Consider the following 20234-nt stretch of genomic DNA (forward strand, 5'->3'; position numbering starts at 1 on the left):
GCCAGCAGGGGGCACTACAGGCAGACATGCCCTTTGAGAGGTGCTGTGAAAATGTTACCCACAATGCTCATAATTTTAAGAGGTAGTTCTGTGTGTCCAACTACGGAAGAACATATGTATTTAAAAAAATAGATTGTTCAACTATCCAAATTCGTGTGTGTGTGTGTGTGTGTGTGTGTGTGTGTATCTAATATACACATACAAACACCACTGGTTTAAAACAGGCTGCCTCCCACATGTTAAAGATGGCAATGATAAAAAGATCAGATTCATGCCATTTTACATGCACACTTTTCTAACTATAACATCTTAGGCCCTGATTCAGCAAGATACTTAAGTAAGTACCTCATGTTAAGCATGCTCATGCGTTAAAGGTAGTGTGGTCCTGAGTACCTTGTTCAACTGGAGCCTTAAAGAATAATGACCATGAAGGAGTTTCAGTAAATGTTTTCAACTGAAAGCTCTGTCGGGCAGGGCCTGGACTTTGTTCATGTTGTACAGCACTGACTACTGGGTAGTGTCAGCACTGAACCAACAGTACAGCAATAATGAACCGAAATAAATCAGGTTCCACTTGCGCCAGTACTGCTAATGACCGTAGTCATGTTACACTCAGTTGATGCCTCTTGAATTGCCCATGAGCTGATTGTGTTTTTACGGCTAGTGAAATGAGACCTCCTTTATTTTTGCAGAGCTTCTGTACCACAGGGGTGATAACCCACTGCTGACAACTACTTCCATGACAGAAGGTTTGTGCATTGACTCTGCAGAAGAAACATTTCCAACAAATTTCAGAACCAGTGAAATAAATAATCCAGGGAAAAGACTGAAATATGCTCCGAGTTAACCAAAAGGGCGAATCTAAAAGAACCTACCATTGGTCCTGTGAGCCAGTACAAGACTAAGTCCCAGAGTATGGTGTTTTGGATTTGTAGGTGCCCTCTGCTGGGAGGACTCGCTTTAATACAACACACAATAACAGTCTCCAGCCAGAAATTTTTAATGCACTGGAATGTGCCATGTGTAATTCTGACGTCCAGGATCAAATCGTGAGGTCTTTGCTTAGCTCTTACTCGAGGAAATTAGTTAATGACGTCAACAGGAGACTTGCCTTAATAAGGACGTCAGGCTTTGACTCATAGTGAAGTCATTGCATTGGGATGGGGTGCGGGGGAGGGGGGGAGGGAGATTTCACTGTAAGAGGACTCCAGCTTTAGACAGAGCCAGCAGAGCTGCTCCTTGAACAGACCTTTCAAGGGAATGGGGCCGATCTATGTAAAGCACAGTGTAAATCTGTGGTGTCGTGTGCAGGGGTTTTACCTCTGCCCTCCATGCAGAGAACGTATGCTGGGCTGTTGCGGGTGAAATCTAATGCTCGCCTTAGAGAAACACAGAAGAGAAGCCAGATTAATGTATTTCTCCAAAGCCAAACGCGTCACTTGTGGGGAAGAGGGGAGGCTGCTGCTTTGAAGGATTTTCCACATAGCAGGCCGGCCATGGGATGTCTTTGTAGGGACATGGGAATGCATCATCTGTTATTGCGTCAGGTATTAGCAAGAAGGGGAGCTGGGCAAAGCAGACAGGCTAGACAGCCTCTGCGCCGCGGTCCCAGGCCAAATACACTGTCACCAACATGCCTGATCGCCACTCGGCAGAGCCCAGGTGCCTTTTTGGAATCTGGGTCCCTGAACAATGGGGTTGCTCTGAGCCATCACACCAAGCACGAGTCTGGAAGAGTAGAAAATCCCAAGGTCGCTTGTGAATGTTAAGACAACACTGTGTGTTTTTTGTTTTTAAAGGAATTCTACCTGCAGCCAGCAATACCAGCTTGAAACCCGCCACTTCTGAGTGTAAGTGATATTGTTACCTCATAGCTGTCCTCCCCTTGTCGTACGCCACATCTCTTACTTTATCGTTTGCAGCTCGCTTTTCTGATCAGACAACAACTCCAGCCTCGGTTTGTGTATTTACAGTGAGTCCCAGAGAGCTCAGCAGTGCACGGGGGAGAACGCCCAAAGCAGAATGTGAGTGGCAGTTTCTGTATTTGCATGTCTGTAATGATCCTTTTCAAAAAACATAACGATAAAGAGGCCTATGTAATTAGCACATCAACACGAGACCAAAAATAGCTGCAGCAAATATAAACCTTTATTAGGAAATTCACAAAGTTGGAAACGCTGCTTGTAACATAGCTAGTAAATGTATCTAGTAAACGGAGGGTGGGATTCTGAAAAGCACTGAACCACCTCTACTCCCATTGATATCTGTTAGAGTGTTCCCATTGACCTCACTGGAGCAGAGTAAAGCCAATGCTGAGTGCTTGTCATTACAGGGCATCTATGCTTTCTTACATCCCAGAAGCAAACGCTAACTACTCTGGTATAAATATGCAGACACCAATTTTAGGGTCGTTTATGATCTGCATCTCTAAATGATTAAAATGCAGGCAAAAAAAAAGCACTTCTCAGGATGAATGTAGCATGCAAAGGTAGTGCTGCCTAATGGTTAGGAGAGGAGAATTGGGTTTCATTTCCAGCTCTGTAAATGACTTTCTGGTCAACCATAGACAAACACTTAAGAATCCAGCCCGCTGTCCACTAATTATGGGTGCACATCTTAAAACTTTCACAGAGACACTATTGAAATTTTGGACCTTAACTTAGGTTTACTCATCTGTAAAATGGGTGTGCTATTATACCTCCACTTTAGAGTAGTGTTTGTGGGGCTTATTAGTAAAGTGAAAAGCATTGCAAGCACCTAGTGACAGGTGTATTTTATAATGGGCTCAAAACCATTTATCGTTTTATCCACAAAACACATTTTCATCTACTGCAAATAGAAGAGAGAGTACAAACCTCCAGTGGTGACATTTTCACTTTTTCCACCCTATCACAAGGCCTTGTGCAAAGGCTGCGTTCACCATCTTTGCATTTCACCAAGGTCTGTACTTCCTTACAGTTTGTTTTCTGATAAAGGACTCACATTTTCTGTCTTCAGTGGCTATTTCTGCTGAGCCCAGTGACTTGGTCCTGAGGACTCCCAAAGCAGAGGCAAGGAGGTTTTAGTGGTGGTTTTATTTTTCTGGCAAATCAGCCACTGTAAGCTCCATGCGGTCATACAGCGGCATTAGCTGTAGTCAGCTGGCCTGTGCGAAGCTGCACTGCCCCTGCCCCGCAGCTAACGAGCAGGTTAGCGCTCGAGCTCAAGCCAAACCTGAAGTGGGATTCTCAGACTAGTCGCTGTGTTGCCAGCATGGCCTGATCCTGTAGCCAAGCTCTGAGCATGCCTAAGACTTGGCTTAGGTGCCTCACTCCAGGGAAGGGTTCAGGCCGAGGATCCTGAGTGGAGGGAAAATCCTATCTTTGACCCATCCGCCGGGTGCACCAGCTCAGCTGCATAGGTGCCTAAACCCCTCTCCCTGGCATTTCATCCTGGCTACCTTAGATTGCTCCCTGCTCAGTTTACTGACTCCTGAGGCTCCCTCTCTTAGGCCATAACTTGCCCATGCATTGTATGGGGAGCCTGGGCACCTAACTCGGGGTGAAGATTTCATTAGCGGGCAGGTCGCCTGGGGTTTAGGCATCACAGCACCGAGCAGAGCAAACGCCTAAATCTCTTTGAGGACCATTGACTTAGCATCTCTGTGCCTCAGTTCCTCATCTGGACAACGAGGTAATGACGACAGTTGGTTCTTCTTTGAGAATCTCAGATCAAAGCCACTAAACAATTGTTTGGTTCACTACCCTAGTGCTTCTGCTTTCCGGTCTAGTTATCGCAAGAGATCACGAAGGCATATCTGCTTCCTTCGTGGATCCCACGCTAACAGGTAAGTGAATCTTAGAGCTTGACTAGAGGACAGGGGTGAGAATAAACCTGCAGATGTGTGACTATAGCAAGGCACTTGGTAGCACAATGCCATTTGAAGTGATTACTATAGTAATATTATGGCTCACCTGCTTTGAATTCTTTTTTTTTTTAATCTTTCCTGGGAGAAAAATTGTTTTTATTTTTAAAGCGAAAGCCAAGTTAAAAATCTCATTTAAATGACGAGTGTTAAAACTGAATTGGCCATTTCACCATTTTTATGCTGTTTAGTTTTTTCCTTTCACTGAATTTGAGCGATGAAACTAGATTTGTCATTACCCTCTGGCACTGTCTAGCAGCATAGTGCAATATCAGGATCGCAGCCTCGGCTGGAGAGTCAAGGCAAAGAACCATTTTCAGTGAACATTGTTTAAATTTCATAAATTATTTCTAGCTGCAATTTCAAAGGCCCAACCGGGAGCTAATTGCCCTGTGCGCCTTGACTTCAATGCACTTTGTGCCTTTGAAAATCTAACCCTCCATTAACATCAGGTTTTCTAATATAATGATCCTTTAAAGCACATTCATAGATATTACAGCCAGAGGGGACCATTATAATGCTCTTTTCTCACCTCCTGCATAGCATTGCATAGAATTCTTTCATGACCTAAAAGCTGCTTAATGTTTTGCAGTTACTACAGTGAAGATCACAGCCACAGCAGCAGCTGCAACTGAAAGTAAGGAGACAGCACCAGGACCCCTGGTTTGATATCCTACAACACACTTTTATTTTCAGTTGACCTTTATGAGGCTAATTCAGATGAACTGAACTGGACCAGGGAAATTTCAGGTGACACTGAATGTGAGAGGGGGTCACGGGGGGGGGGAAGCAATTTTTCATCTGTGCCATCTCTGACTTGGGTATTAGAATTATTTGTACTGCAATAGTGCTCAGGGTTCCCAGTCAGGGATCAGGGCCCATTGTCCTTGGCCCAGGACAAACACATACCAGAAAGATGAGTGTCTGCATCAGAGAGGAGTTATCCACCAAGTTCTTGGGAGATTGCTACAATTAACAAGCACCTTCTGAGTTCTAACCCTGCCTCTGAGACTGGCATACTCCAAAGCTGTCAACAAGTCAGTTTACCTCTTGGCCTCAGTTCCTCCATCCGTGCAATGGGGATAATACTACTATTAATGATAATGCTAGTTCTCTGTACTGAGAGGGGTCTAGCACACTTTTGGGTACTGTATAATAATATTAATGCTTTCAAACCATTTCCCAATAAACATGTGTTGCACAAACTAACTCCACCACCTCAGGAGACCTGTTGGAAGACAAAGGAGAGAATGAGCATGGAGACTGAACTACCTTCTCACCCCTGGCAATTTGGTTCCTGCAGGACAGGTCTGAGGCAGATTGGCAAAGCAGTGAGGGGCAGCCAGTGTTGTCTGGTCTGTGTATAGACACATTACTTCAGCCTTGATGGATCTCAATGCAGCACCGTTCACCAGCTCTTAAACACAGAAATGTTAAAGGTCCAACACACACATCCCAAAACCTCTGGGCATCACTCATAGCAATCACTGTTGTCTGCAATGTGAAGTGTTGTAGCTGTTCATGGCGAGATGCCTGCAAAGTAAAGCATCCTAACTCTGGTTATACTGTCTATGACTATTGAGCATTGCTCACATTTCACTGCGTCACAACCAGCAACCCCACTAGCAATGACCAAAGCTTCTTGGATTAAACTTGGTTTTCCCCTGAAAAAAATGCATTCTTGGGCTGATCAAAACTGCACAAATTCACGTGCAATATACCAGATTGGTTCAGGAAAAGAAATTCTGAAAAAAATAAAAATGTTTCATTTTGGCATTTTAAAAATGAAACACGTCAATGTTTTGATTTGAAATGACTTTTTGTTTTGAATTTTTCTTGTTTTATTGAAAAGGTTAAAAAAAAGGAAACAACTTGTTTTGTTTTGGGTTGAATAAAATGTAATTTGACCTGAAACAACATTTTTTTTTTTTACTTTTTGTTCTGTCAAAAAATGTTCATTTAGTGTTGACCCAAAGCTTTTAAAAAAAATGTTAAGGTTCAGCCACTGAACCGAAAAATGAGTTCTTCACAGAGCTCTAAGTCCAACCCACTTGAACCCTGCTAAGCAATTGGTAAATACTTTATTGTCAGTTCCTTTCTTCACATGCCCTTCTGTGTGCTTTCCTTCTCACTGAAATCTCCCGGCCTCATGCCAAGGCTACCAGTCTCCACCAAAACTCGCTGAGCTCCATAAACAACAGTAGTGTGTATGCAGGGGAATACAAGAGCACATAAGTGAATGGAGCCACTACTCTGCATTCTACCCGTCACAGTCTCTTCATGTTCTCCTGACTCACCCGCCAAACCTGAGCTAGAAGAGTGTGTCACCACCTCTCACGCCGCTATTCACTTCAGCGCCGCTGGGCTACTTTGATGGGGTGATGGACCAAGAACAGAGGAGTGATGAACTCAGGAAACCAACATTGACCTGCACTTTTTCTGGTTGCCCAATCACCTGGTTATGTCATTTAGCTACCCGGGATAATCCTTCACCTTCCAAGTGTGACATGCATTCTTTTTAATCTGTAATAAACACTTACCACCATCTTTAACCAGCATGACTCTAAGATACATAAGAAATGTGAAGAAATTAACAAGAGTGGGAATTTGGGGTTTCTTTCTATGGCTGGCGGTTTAAGCCAGTTCTGTCTGGGATTATTACTCTTTCCTGCTATCTAGGAGATCAATTTACTTCCCATTTAAATGGGCATGTTGTTGGTGATTATCCTGCTGTTTCTCCTTCTTGCTTTTCCTTTTCTCTCCATCAGTTCGGAGGGGGCAGGAAGGCGATTTAATTGTGAGTGTACCTTCAGGACTTACAGAGGATGCTTTCCCGATGGAAAGGCCAACCACAGCCACAGCAGGTATTAACTCAACAGAGCCAGATGTGATACCCACTGAAAACGATCCCACCACGACAATAGAACAAGGTGAGTGCACAACAAATGAAATTCATTTTCTATTTCAACTTAAACCACATCCCTGTTCCTGTTCACAGCTACCCAGGCCCAGTATTTCCCCAGGCCACGTGGAGTGGCACTATTACCTCCCTAGATGTATGTATTATCCATACATGGACATCCTAGAATAACATTGGCTTTACTCACAGCAGCATGTCACTGTGCAGAGCACAGATCAGAAGAGGTCATTGACCAAAGCTATAAGCAGGCCTCACCCAGCCTATTCTGTTTGGAACAAACCTTTTTGTCCACCCGCGAAGGGCTCACATTTGTAAGGATTTCAGTCACGTTGCTGGCCCAGCGCCTATGCTTGCGGAGACGCTGTTGATAGTGGAACGAGGAGAGCGCCCTCTTGCCTTTGTGCCGTTCTTTCTAATGCGAGTTAACGTGTATATCATGTGATCTGCAGAGACAAGCTTTAAGATAGGAGAAGCGAGCACAGCTTCCTCTGCGATATCCCCAGAAGTGACACTCGCTGAGAGGGGGCCCGATGAAGCTGTCAGACAAGGTAGACATAATGGTTTTCTCAGTTACAGCTAATGAAAAATGGGTCACGCTGTACAGCGAAGGTACGTTTACACATGGGGAGGCTGTTCTGAGCACGTTACAGACATGGAGAGCATGTGTTATTGATGGTTATAAGTGCATCAGCAGCGATGTAATCATTTCTCTAGTGCCTTCCGCTGAGGTGCTTATAACCATCTGTACCAGTGCTGGACTCTAACATTCTATGATTTAACATTTATTAGCATATGGAGCTCTCATTAACCCCTTATAAACTATTTGTAAATGTACCTTTAAAATAAAAGGTGGATGAAAATGGACTCGGAGAAGGGATGTTCACTTGCTTTGTGTTTTAAAGCAAGTTTAATTTCCAGTCTAAATGACACTTTATTGCCTGCAAATATCAGAGGTAGCAAAAGGACTTTTTCCCTACCAGACCCTGTCTCTGCCACTTAACAGCTCCACTGTCCTCCCGGGCTCCCCATCTCAGTCTCATTTTCAGCACCTCGGTGCAGCGTTGAAAGAGTTCTCCAAGATGGCTGAGAGCTGTCACTGTTGCAGGTCTCAGCATGCTTCGTCAGGAGATCCCCCACTGTGCGTTAGACGCGGTGATGGGAATGGCCCCAAAGCTAGGGGCTATGGATAGTCAGGAGCCAGAGGGCAGGGGGAAACCGGCATTTCTCAAGTGGTTGAATTATTTAAGTTGACTTTTAGATAATAATTACTCATATTCTATTAGTGCCCACAGTCCCCAGTCTGGGATCAGGGCCCTGGAGTATGAGTGGAACAGGAGAAAGAGGGTCACATTTCAGAAGGGACATCATCTGGGGTGACACCAGAGGCTCGAGGATGCAAGCTGGGGCCAGGCTGTGCCAGACAAACATGGGCCTCTGGGCATGTAGCAGTGAGAAAGATTTCCTTCAATTCTGACTGCTTGCTGCATCACTAATTACTAAGGCCCCATTGTGCTGAGCACTGTGGAAACACACACTCTGCGCCCCCAAGGCCTCTCGGTAGAAATATACAAGACAAAGGGAGTATTATCACTGTTTTACAGATTGGGAGACTGAGGCATATGGGGATTAAAGTAGATTACCGAGGATCACACAGGAAGTCTGTGGCAGAAGTAGAGATCAAAGGCAGATCTGAGTCTTAGTCCAGAGCCTTAACCACAAAACCATCCTTCTTGTCAATAGGCAGGCAACAGGTTGCTCACTCGCTCTCTCCTCTGGTAGCCAAACTTAATTAGGAAAAAATTTAAAGTGGATTATGGAGGAACGTCACACACACGTATCAACTTAGCATTAATGGTGTGCGCGGGTTAACTGGCACAAATTCCATTTTGAAAAATGCGCCTATTAGAGTCCTGCGGGGGATTCTCTTTTTAATCCCACTCAAATCCTGCCCACAATATCCATTCCCACCCGTTCCCGCATTGTTTGGTGAATTTTTATCCTGCTCTCACTGTTATGGCAGTGAGTCCTGCGGGACCCATGGGATCCCGGTCCCGCAGCAGGGCTCTAGCCCCTGTTGTTCCTTCCTTCAGACACAACATAGCCATTGTCTTGCTCCTTATTCATTCCTCTGAGTGAGCTCTGGATTTTAATCACTTCGTTCTCTGAATGAGTGCCTTGCATTCTTATTTCCGACCATCTTAAAATGGCTTTGGGAACCTTGGGAGAAAGACCCAATTTAACCTGAAACATTACCTAAGTGCAAAACATTAATATCACAACCCCTTTTAATTTGCATCTTACACTTGCAGAGCAAAACAGCTTTCCTGTCATGAAAGTCTGTGTTCCCATTTTGACTATTCTCTGCCTCTCTTTTCTTAATGATGCTCAGCGGGTATAACAACATTTAATTACTCGCCAGTCCCTTTGAAGGGAAGATCTCGTTTCATCTGCCTTTTCCTTCTCCACAAAGAAATAGTCATTAGAATCTATTCTAAGCAAAGGCAATTTGTGCTCAGTGTAGAACAGCCAGTTTTAAAACAATTACATGGAGATAATAGGGGAGTAACCGGAATTTGGGAGTTACTGCAGCTAGGTTTCAAGATGGTCGTGGTTTTGGTGGAAGGATAGAAATATTGGGATGGTCTTTAAGAATAACACAAAATAAAATAACTAAGTAAATGAAGGAAAATCTAATCCCAGTGAAAAGGCAGATGTAGGATTTCTCAAGTCATCTAAAACTACAGTGGTAGTCCCATGAGTCTAATTTGATTGAACACATTTGACCTCCTTTAACAGTGTGCTACTACAGCTGTTCTTATTCCTGTTATGGTAGTGCCTAGAGGTCCTGATCATCATGTGACGCTAGACACTGAACACACACAGCAGAAAGACTAACATTGTGTAATTATTTAATAGTATTACCATAGTGACTTGGGGGTCTTAGTCACACATGTGCTTGTCCTGTACAAACACAGAACAAAAACCTGATCCTTGCCTGAAGAGGCTTACAGTCTTGCATAACATTCTGCTGAAGATCCTGTGAAGCATGTGGTATGTGGAAATACAGACAAGCTGTATGTCACTCACCAGTTTTATGAAAATCAGCTGGTAAATTCAGACCCATTCCAGAGGACCCTGTGTAATCAGAGAGATGTTCAATAAGGTTCTGAGGAGAGACATGGATTATGGAAGGCAGAAACTATGTAAAACGGGTAAGAATTTGAGAGAGAGTTTGTGGTAGCTCTGACCGTTCCAAACAAAAAGAAGACATGGTCTCTGCCCAGAATGTGCACATTACTTAGTAAACAAAATGTCTCTCTTTACAGTCTGTGACAGATTCACCTTTCTGCAAATGAGTGGGAACGGAAAGGTGAAGCGGGAGCTGCCTCGGCTGGGAGAAATGCTATTTTGCTTGACTGATCGATGCCCACAGGAATTTGAATCTTATGGCTGTTACTGTGGCCAAGAAGGAAGAGGTTATCCTACGGATGTACTGGACAGGTGCTGGATCGTCAACAACCTGCTAGTTGGCACTGTCTGTTGTTAATCATGGTTATTATAGTGGTGCCTAGGGCCCACCAAGATCAGGACCCCACTGTGCTAGGCCCTGCCCTGAAGGGCTTATCTAAATAGATAAGACAGAAATGGTGGGGAAAAGGCTAGACCAGAGGTTCTCAAACTGTGGGTCATGACCCCAAAATGGGTTTTAATGGGGTCATCAGGGCTGGTGTTAGACTTGCTGGGGCCCAGGGCCAAAGCCCGAGCCCAAAGCCCAAGCCCGAGGGCTTCTGCCCTAGGCTGTGGGGCTCAGGCTTTGGCTTCAGCCCTGGGGCTCAGGGTATAGGCCCCCTGCCTGGGGATGAAGCCCAGGGGCTTTGGCTTTGGCCCCCCTGCCCAGGGTGGCAGAGCTCAGGCAGGCTGAAGCTTCAGTCCGCCACTCCTGGGATCACGTACTAATTTTTGTTGTCAGAAGGGGATTGTGGTGCAATGACGTTTGAGAACCACTGGGCTAGACCGTTCACACACAGCAATCAATGGGATGGTGACAAATGTAATGTTAACGTCTCAGATTTGAGGGGTGGAGTGGTTAGGAGGGGCAAGGAGGGCATCATAGGTGAGGAGAGGGAGGGGAAGAAGGTGTGGAGTGAGGCTGAGGTAAAGCATACTCAAGGAATGGATGGGTTGACTAGTAACTTGCACACAGACAAGCTAGTCTGTTAATATAGATCTATGCTGCACTTTTGAAGGATGTAAACACCCAGCGTGAAATGCTGACGCCACTGACGTTTATGCAGAGTTTTGCGTTTACTGGTGGATACATCTAAGAATGAGAGAAAATTCACACTAACTCTAAGAAAAGGGAAATCTCTTTCAGGGTGAGTTCCAGTAGCATGTCAAAGAATCTCCCTAGGGGAAGTGATGGAAGTCATGAGCACCTGAGCCATCTCAAGTTTGACTACTAGAATATATATCATAAGGAACGAGCAGGAGAACAGACTCTCTGAGAATAGGTCTTCTCCAGTCCTAACTTATATGATACGGATATAAATTGTCAGTCAGGAAATTTAGGCTTGAAATTAGACGAAGGTTTCTAACCATCAGGGGGGTGCAATACTGGAACAGCCTACCGAGGGAAACAGTAGGGGCGAAGGACCTCCATGACTTTACGATTAAGCTAGATAAGTTTATGGAGGAGATGGTATAATAGGATAACGGGCTTAGTCAATAGGTCAATTAAGTGCCACACTGGTAAATAGTACAATGGGTCAATGATATGATATTCTTAACCTTTTTCCAGAGGGTATGGCTGGAGAGTCTTGCCCGCATGCTCGGGGTTCAGCTGACCGCCATATTTGGGGTCGGGAAGGAATTTTCCTCCAGGGCAGATTGGCAGTGGCCCTGGAGGTTTTTCGCCTTCCTCCGAAGCATGGGGCAGGGGTCCCTTGCTAAAGGAGTGGGTAGGTCAGCTTATGTGGCCTGCATCTTGCAGGAGGTCAGACTAGATGATCATAATGGTCCCTTCTGATCTTGAATTCTATGATTCTATGATTTATTGCATGGAAGGATTTAGCCCTTACGATACTGGCAGTTTCCAAGTTGTCAGTCAACTAAAGTCTTAGGGAATATATGAGACACAGATGCCCAGTTTTTGAAAATATAAGAACATAAGAACAGCCATACTGGGTCAGACTAAAGGTCCATCCAGCCCAGTATCCTGTCTACCGACAGTGGCCAATGCCAGGTGCCTCAGAGGGAGTGAACCTAACAGGTAATGATCAAGTGATCTCTCTCGTGTCATCCATCTCCATCCTCTGAAAAACAGAGGCTAGGGACACCATTCCTTACCCATCCTGGCTAACAGCCATTAATGGACTTAACCTCCATGCATTTATCCAGTTCTCTTTTAAATGTTGTTATAGTCCTAGCCTTCACAACCTCCTCAGGCAAGGAGTTCCACAGGTTGACTGTGCACTGTGTGAAGAAGAACTTCCTTGTATTTGTTTTAAACCTGCTGCCCATTAAATTTCATTTGGTGGCCCCTAGTTCTTACATTATGGGAACAAGTAAATAACTTTTCCTTATTCACTTTTCTCCACATCACTCATGATTTTATATATTTCTACTTATGCAATTTATTACATCAGACAAGTTAAAAAAAAATGAGTCCTGTCTCTCTTCCAAGGAGCTCACAAAAGCAAGGGACTCTCTGAATGAACGAGAATTAGAAAGGCTGTAATAGTAAGATGATGAAAAGCTTTATTTAATAACTTGTTTGGATAAAAAAAAAAGATTTTCATTAAAGGTTAAAACAAATGTTTTCCCAGTTTCAAGATGCGATGAAAACGAATAGTCAAAATAACTGCAAATACTGTGTGCTCCAGGGAGATGAGTTACTTTTAAGAAAGGTAAACATTTGTTCTTTGTTTTAGATGCTGTTTCTCCCATCAGTGCTGTATGGAACAAGTTAAAAAACTTGGGTGCCAGCCAGAAGGAAGTTTGAGATCTGAAGTTGTATGTTTAGATCACAAACCGAAGTGTAAGTTTGGTCAGATGATTAAATGTATGACATTCCCTTTGAGCACAATTGAGATCAGTATAGAAGCACACAACTAGAACAGACTCACGGAAGTTAGAAATTGGAAAAAAAGTGTTATATTAACAGTGGAATTGGCCTTGAGTAGGGAAAAAGGTGATCAGGTTTAGGTAAGGCTTAGCTAGAATGTGCTAGCTAAGCTTCACCTAAACCCGAGCACTTTTCCTAGTTAAGCAAAACCTTGTTGTCCACAGAGCACTGGTGGATCTCAGGGTATGGCTGGCTTCTATCAGTAGGTGGGCACCTGGATGTAAACTGGTCGGTTTCAGAGTGCTAACATCCACAAGTCCCGCTGAAGTCAATGGCAGCTGCAGTTGCTCAGCATCTCTGAAAAATCAGGTTACTTACCGTATATTTAGATGCCTAGCCATGGATTTAGCAGCCTGAGTTTGAAAACTGTGTTGATAGGCTTTACGATAAGTGGTGTAGCTGATTACATATTTTTAAAACTTCTTACACCAATTACAATTTGCTTTCAGCCATTTTCATCTTTAAAATCTCCTTTTTAAGGCATTGGCTGGAGCATGTGCGAGAAGCTCCTGTGTACCTGTGATAAGACAGCGGCTGAGTGTATGGCTGCCGCCTCTTTCAATGAAAGCTTGAGGTTCCTAACCAGGCAAGCCTGCCAAGCGAACAAAGCCTCATGTCGGAGTGGAATAGCTGAGAGGCCTGCAGGTGACACTGGAGTAGGCACCAGAACCTCCAGCTCTGAGGAGAGCAGTGAGGAGGCAGGTCCGTGGAGGAGTGCTTTAAGGAGAATAAAGAGAGCTGCACGACACCCCTGGGGAAAAGCCAGAGCCACACCACAGGAGAGATAGCCAAGTCTCTATATCCAATTGGGAAATGGCATGGAGGGCTCCAGAGTCAACCACTGTGTGTCCTATTTTATCTTATCTTTGTACATTCTCTTTTACATTTGCTTGCAGACCCCAGATTGAATTACAGACTAGGTAACGGATTAGATATGTTAGGATATAGAACTCTGTTCTACAGGGAAACCTGCACTAAGGACCATTTCCACTTGTCTTACATGATTATTTGAACGTATCCAGTACAGTTTTGTTCAGCTTTTATGTAAAGACCCCTCTGCCAGGTGACTGATTTTTGCTAACACCTCTGGCAGTTGGTTAAAATTTATTTTGTTTTGTATTGGAAAGAGATGTCTCTTGCTGGAAAAAAACAATTGAAGGGTTGGAATTAGAATTTGATACATTTTCACATTATATGTAGTTAATACAGAACTCCTCCATGATATTAAAATAGTAAGCTAGAAGATGCTATACTAGTTACGCAACTATAGTAAAACATTCTGGTCAATATCCTTCTTGACTATCCAGGGACGTGGTGGGAGGAGATGAGGAACATTGTCAAGACATGTGTCTCCAAAAATTGTGTAATATTTGCAGATGTCTGCAGTACCTCTAAAGAGGTCACCCACCTCAAGGTGTCACGGAGCACATGTTCTGTCTTCAACATGGAGCCCTTTCCTATTACATTGTTGGCCAGCCAGAGCCTTAGTTTCCTGTTTAGCCCCATTCTCTGAATTATTTTCTTGCTCCACCTCTTACTGGCTCTGCATGCCAATGGGCAACTGTAACACGCTGCAGGGTTTTACAGGTCTCCAATTTCCCTTTTTGTATATTATGTAGACAGGGAGCATAGTGGCATCTTCCGATGAGAACTAGCGCACGTGGGCCAAATGACATGGGGGAGCCTGCATCTCTACTGGCCATACCGTGACTGTTCTTCGGAGAAACAAACTTCAGCTTCCAGGAATATGGCATGATACCAACAAGACTAATGTAATAGATTTCTCAAATTAAACTACATTTTCCCTTCCTACGGCCCAATGTCATGCTCCCATTATGCCATCTGCATGGACTCAGTGGAGATACACTGTCAAACTACAGCAGCAAATCTACCTCTTTCCTGTCCCCTGTCCTCCTTTTAGAATACAAAACAAAACATCATTATAAGCTGTAATGAGACTCTTGAGGAGGGGGTGGGAGAAAATTAAAAATCCTTATTCCCAGAATCCCTGGAAAATTGAGCTGGGACCTATAGCAAATCTAGAGTATTCAGCACTTTTTGCTGCTTTCCACAGCAGCTGAGATTTATGGATGATGATGGATGGTTCCAGCCCTTTGCATTGCATAGTTTTCTGGAAGACTTGCTTAATAGGACAACACTGATTTATATAGGTAAGGCTATCGCTCCTTAGACAGCAGCAAAGCAATGAAGGACATGCAATGAGGTGTTAATTTCAAAGCTTTGATGTGACCAGTTAAATGTTAACACTAGGGAGCAAATTATCTACTTTGCATGTTGTAACCAAGTGGGCCTAAAAATCAAATCTCACTGGCAGTTAAATCAAAAGCAGCTTTATTGCTTTGGATGGCATATGTTCTGGCACCAATTTTAATCTCATTGCTTTGTCTCAGTTCTGACTAGTGCAATGGGATCAATAGATTTTAAACCCAGAAGGGACCACAATCATCTCCTCTAACCTCCTGCTTAGCATAGACCATAAAATGTCAGGCAATGGGACAAGTCAGATGTTTCAGAATGAGTAGGGACGCGTGTATGTTTCAAAGGTCAGGGTCTTGAACAGAACAGGCCCTTCCCTCTAGTCCATTCCGTGCTTTGTAATTCTTGGTCTCCTATAACTCACAATAGACATGGAGTTGTGAACAAGAAATTCTCCCTGGTGGCTAAATGCACATGTAACCAGTTTGCATGAAAAGTGATTTTTTTTTTTTAAATTCTGACTTTGAATTGTGTATGAAAATAGAAGACAGGTTGCCTGGGATATTTTCTTCATCATCCAAAAAATCTAAGTACGTTTTTAGTTTGGAAGTTAAATGAAAACAGTTCCACACTTTCTGATATACGACCTAAAATATTGAATATAATCTCATCCCATATAATAGAGTAAATATTTCATTTTTAGTATTTACAGAAAAGTTTTGGTGGTGCTGTCATATTATGCTTTAACATAACTAGATCAATACAATTCCTGACAATCTTTACTACAACTGTTGATTTGATTTTACTGTAAATGTGTGAAATGGAGATTCAAACAGAAAATTAACTTGAAGGAACAGTTGACAATGTAATAAAACCAAAATGTTTTCAAATGTCACCCCTTTTGAGGCTCCTCTTGAAACAAATTAAGAATTTCCACTAACATTTTTTACAATAAAGACACTTGTTACTAACTTATCACTGCGACATCTTAGCCTTATTGTAGTGATTTTTCTGACGTTGTTTCAATATTTCCTTTCTAGATTCCTGTTTTAAGGGTCTGCAACTTAGTCATAAGAACTTTGCTCTGTGTTGAGTGCAAGGAAGTTGTGTGGTCCAACAATCAGAGCAAAGGCTCTGGAAGCAGAAGGCCTGCAAAGGTTCTTCCACATCATGAAGTTGTTTGACTTTGCCCATGTCATTTGGTCTTTTTGCCTTAGTCAGTATTGTGAGAACGTTAGGTAAATATGCAAAATTCCCTTAAAATCCAGTGTTGCATCTGAATGTTCACAAAACCGAAGTCTATATGATCCTTACTGTCTTTTTAAAAAAGCAGTACAAGATTAGACCACTATGAAAAACGCATCAGTGTGGGGGGCTGGACTAGATGACCTCGCAAGGTCCCTTCCAGTCCTGCATTTCTATGGTAATGATTTGCAACATGGAGCAAAACCAGTAGAGAGTGAGCTTGCTTCAGTGACAGAGCAGAGGATTAGTGTGGGTTTGCTGAAGGTACAAGTTACCATCACAGTTCATAATTAAGAAAGCAGCTAGCAAATGTTTAGGGAAATGTCCCACACATAAGGAGTGAAAATCCTGACCTCATAGATGTTAATGAGAGTTTTTCCATTGAAGTCTATGGGACCCAGATTTCCCCCCAGGACTTTTAGGAAAAGTCCACAAAGGAATAGCAACATGAAAAACTGAAGGGAGGGATAGTATGTGGTTGTGAATCCTCCCTTTAGTGGAAGGAATCACTGCCCTCATTATCAAGTGAGGTATGTACACCTCCTTTTAAAATACAAGATTGGTAAAGAAAACTGATAGAAAGGTCTAAGCCTACAAACCCGCACTAACATTTAATCACAAAAGGTATAAAGGTTGGCACAGTGGAGGGTTGGCGAAGTGATTTGGCGGAGGGACTTGAGAAATTACATCCACAGGCAAAACCAAACTAACCTCACGCATTCCTTCAAGATGCTGGGTCCAATGACCATTTAAATATCCACTTCAGCAAAAAAACAGAATTAATCTACAAAATGTCACTGCCTGTTCTTTTCAGCTGATGCGGAGGATGAGTTTTGATACTAAACAATAGGCATTCGTACTAATTTCAGAACTGGACTTTTAGAAGTTATCTTAACAGCCATTTTGGCAGAATGACTGCAATTTGTTTTCTACCCCACATTTAAAAATAAAAAGTGATAACAAAAAGGTCAGTCAGCTAATTAGCTGAAAGGAAAAACTGGCCTTTGAAAGAAATGAAACTGACAATTAGCAAATTCACATGAGCACAAGCTAAATCCTCTAATATAGATTGATACTGCTGCTCTGAAGCCCTCAGATAAAACAAACATTTCAAAGAAAAAGTCATTTCTAGTAACTGTTAGGATTTAATAGTAGATGCAGAACTCTCCAGCTCCTAGTGAACACAGTATGTTCATTCAGAGATAAAGTTACATGCCGATAATACCTCCATTGGCTTTATTTACCTTCATAGACTGCTCCATTCAAATGATCCTTACCTATCTTATGTCAGACAGACTACATTATAAGTGTGTTGCTATTTTACCGTGACAGTAAAGTCATGAATACTTTCTGCAGACATATTCCCCACCTCTGATATTTCATGAAGTATTTAACAGTCACGAAGTCAGTTAACATTACTACTTATATCTAAACCTGTACAAATTATGCCTCCAATCCTGAAAAGAATTTACTCCCATGCTTAATTTTACTCACTGAGTACGCCCACTGAAGTCATTGAGATTATTTAGTGTGTAACGTTAAGCACATGCCTCTGCGCTTGCAGAATCAATGCCTATACAATGAAATCTTAACTGAGCTTCAACTGTATTTAATCATCGTTAGAGTTCAGTGAACAGAATCTCCATGATATATATATAAACAATTAAATGAAGCAGAAATCTGTGAAAGGCATTTCTATTTAGGTCCAAACCACAGAGTAGCTTTTTACTCTACTTGTAACTGGTAAGGGGAATGGCTGGCTAAAAGCAGGGTGTCCCCACAGTAAGCAGTGTTAATGCATTCAGCAAAATGGGGTCCTGGTCAATAAAGGGCTCCAAAGTAATTAAGAGCTAATAACTGCTTACTGCCTCTGCTAGATAATTAGTCTGGCATGTGAGCTGGTTGCTGTAACCATTTAGGCACACTTATTTTTTCCTGTGGCCTAATCAGTGGCATAGAATTTGGAAACGAGTTCAATCAACAGACCCAGCGGAATTTGGGAACCCAAACTACATTCAAAGTCCTCTGGCATTTCAGGAATATGGTCATCTTGATCCAAAACAATCTGTAGGACTAGCTTTATTTCAAAGCACATTTGCAGTCTGGTGACCCCCCAAATGATGAGTTGGTATGATCAGTTAACCATTTAGTTGCCAAAAGAGTTATTCTGAGAAAAAGGAAATCTGCCATTTGTCCCTCACACACACAAACTGGCTTATTGAGCTCTCTACTACTGAATTAATGGAAAAAGTGACTAATAGAAACACTTGGAAAAAATATGGGAATTCCTGGTCACAGATGAAACACTTGCATATTTTTGCAGTTTGGTATATATTAGTCCCCTATACTCATAGGTTCTATTCTCACTTATTTAGTCACTTTAAGAACTGATGTACTCTATGACTCTACAGGTTCAGATGTTTGTTCCCCCCCCCCTCCCCCCGGGTTTTACAAATAATGAACACTGAATTGTTATTTATATGGTATTTCCATCTTGTGCTTGTATTTATATTTTGTTATATATTTTGTATAAAAACAAAAAGCAACTTAAAAAAAATTACTGACTGTGGTATGTAATCTATTGCTTAAATCACCCTCTATCAAATGACTGGCGGATAGCTAATGTAAAGTCTGTTTTTTAAAAAAGGCTCTAGAGGCAATCCTGGCAATTACAGGCTGGTAAACTAAACTTCAGTACTAGGCAAATTGGTTGAAACTAGTAAAGAACAGAATCATTGGATACATAGATAAACATGATATGTTGGAAGATTCAACATGGCTTTTTGTAAAGGGAAATCATGCCTCACCAATCTATTAGAATTCTTTGAGGGTGTCAACAAGTGGACCAGGGTGATACAATCAACATAGCATACTTGGACTTTCAGAAAGTCTTTGACAAGGTTTCTCATCAAAACTCTTAAACTAAGTAGTCATGGGATAAGAGGGAAGGTCCACTCTGGGATCAGTAACTGGTTAAAACAGATAGAAAACAAAGGGTAGGATTAAGTGGTCAGTTTTCACAAGAGAGAGATAAGAGGGTCCCCCCACAATGATACGCAATGGGACCAGTGCTGCTGCTCAACGTATTCATAAATGATCTGGAAAAGGGGGTAAACAGTGAGGTTGCAAAGTTTGCAGATGATACAAAATTACTCAAGATAGTTAAGTCCAAGTCTGACTGCGATGATTTACAAAGAGATCTTCCAAAACTGGACAACAAAATGGCAGATGAAATTGGATGTTCATAAGTGCAAAGTAATGCATATTGGAAAACATAATCCCAACTATGTACACAAAATGATGGGGTCTAAGTTAGCAGTTACCACTCAAAAAAATCTTGGATTCTCTGTGGCTAGTTCTCTGAAAACATCTGCTCAGTCTGCAGCAGCAGTCAAAAAAGCTAACAATGTTAGGAACCATTAGGAAAGGGATAGATAAAACAGAAATTATCATGTCACTATATAAATCCATGGTACACCCTCATCTTAAATAGTGTGTGCAGTTCTGGTTGCCCCGTCTCCAAAATGGTACATCAGAATTGGAAAATGAACAGAGAATGGCAACAAAAAATTGCTATTGAACAGCCTCCTTGTTAGGAGAGATTAAACAGCCTCCTTGTTAGGAGAGATTAAAAAGCTGGAACTGTTTGTCTTAGGAAAGAGATAACTAAGGGGGGAATATGATAGAAGTCTATTAAATTGCGAATGGTATGGATAAAGGGAGTAAGGAAGTGTTACATACCCCTTTACATAATAAAAGAACTAGGGATCACCCAATGAAACCAATGGGCAGCCCAGATTTAAAACCACGAAAGTGCTTTTTCA

General features: G+C 42.4%; 1 protein-coding gene across 1 annotated transcript in view; it reads left to right on the forward strand.

The window, feature by feature from the left end:
• Positions 1 to 16010, forward strand: part of OC90 (otoconin 90) — a 32831-nt gene extending 16821 nt beyond the window's left edge. The window contains exons 10-19 of the mRNA XM_045008290.1: positions 693 to 749; positions 1800 to 1850; positions 1974 to 2024; positions 3770 to 3826; positions 4497 to 4541; positions 6673 to 6834; positions 7274 to 7372; positions 10151 to 10325; positions 12755 to 12861; positions 13429 to 16010. Of these exons, the coding sequence (XP_044864225.1) occupies positions 693 to 749; positions 1800 to 1850; positions 1974 to 2024; positions 3770 to 3826; positions 4497 to 4541; positions 6673 to 6834; positions 7274 to 7372; positions 10151 to 10325; positions 12755 to 12861; positions 13429 to 13736 (1112 nt within the window). The 3' untranslated portion in view covers positions 13737 to 16010. The remainder of the gene's footprint in view (positions 1 to 692; positions 750 to 1799; positions 1851 to 1973; positions 2025 to 3769; positions 3827 to 4496; positions 4542 to 6672; positions 6835 to 7273; positions 7373 to 10150; positions 10326 to 12754; positions 12862 to 13428) is intronic.
• Positions 16011 to 20234: the final 4224 nt, after the last annotated feature.

Source organism: Mauremys mutica, chromosome 2, assembly GCF_020497125.1.
Source record: "Mauremys mutica isolate MM-2020 ecotype Southern chromosome 2, ASM2049712v1, whole genome shotgun sequence".
NCBI classification, from domain to species: Eukaryota; Metazoa; Chordata; order Testudines; family Geoemydidae; genus Mauremys; species Mauremys mutica.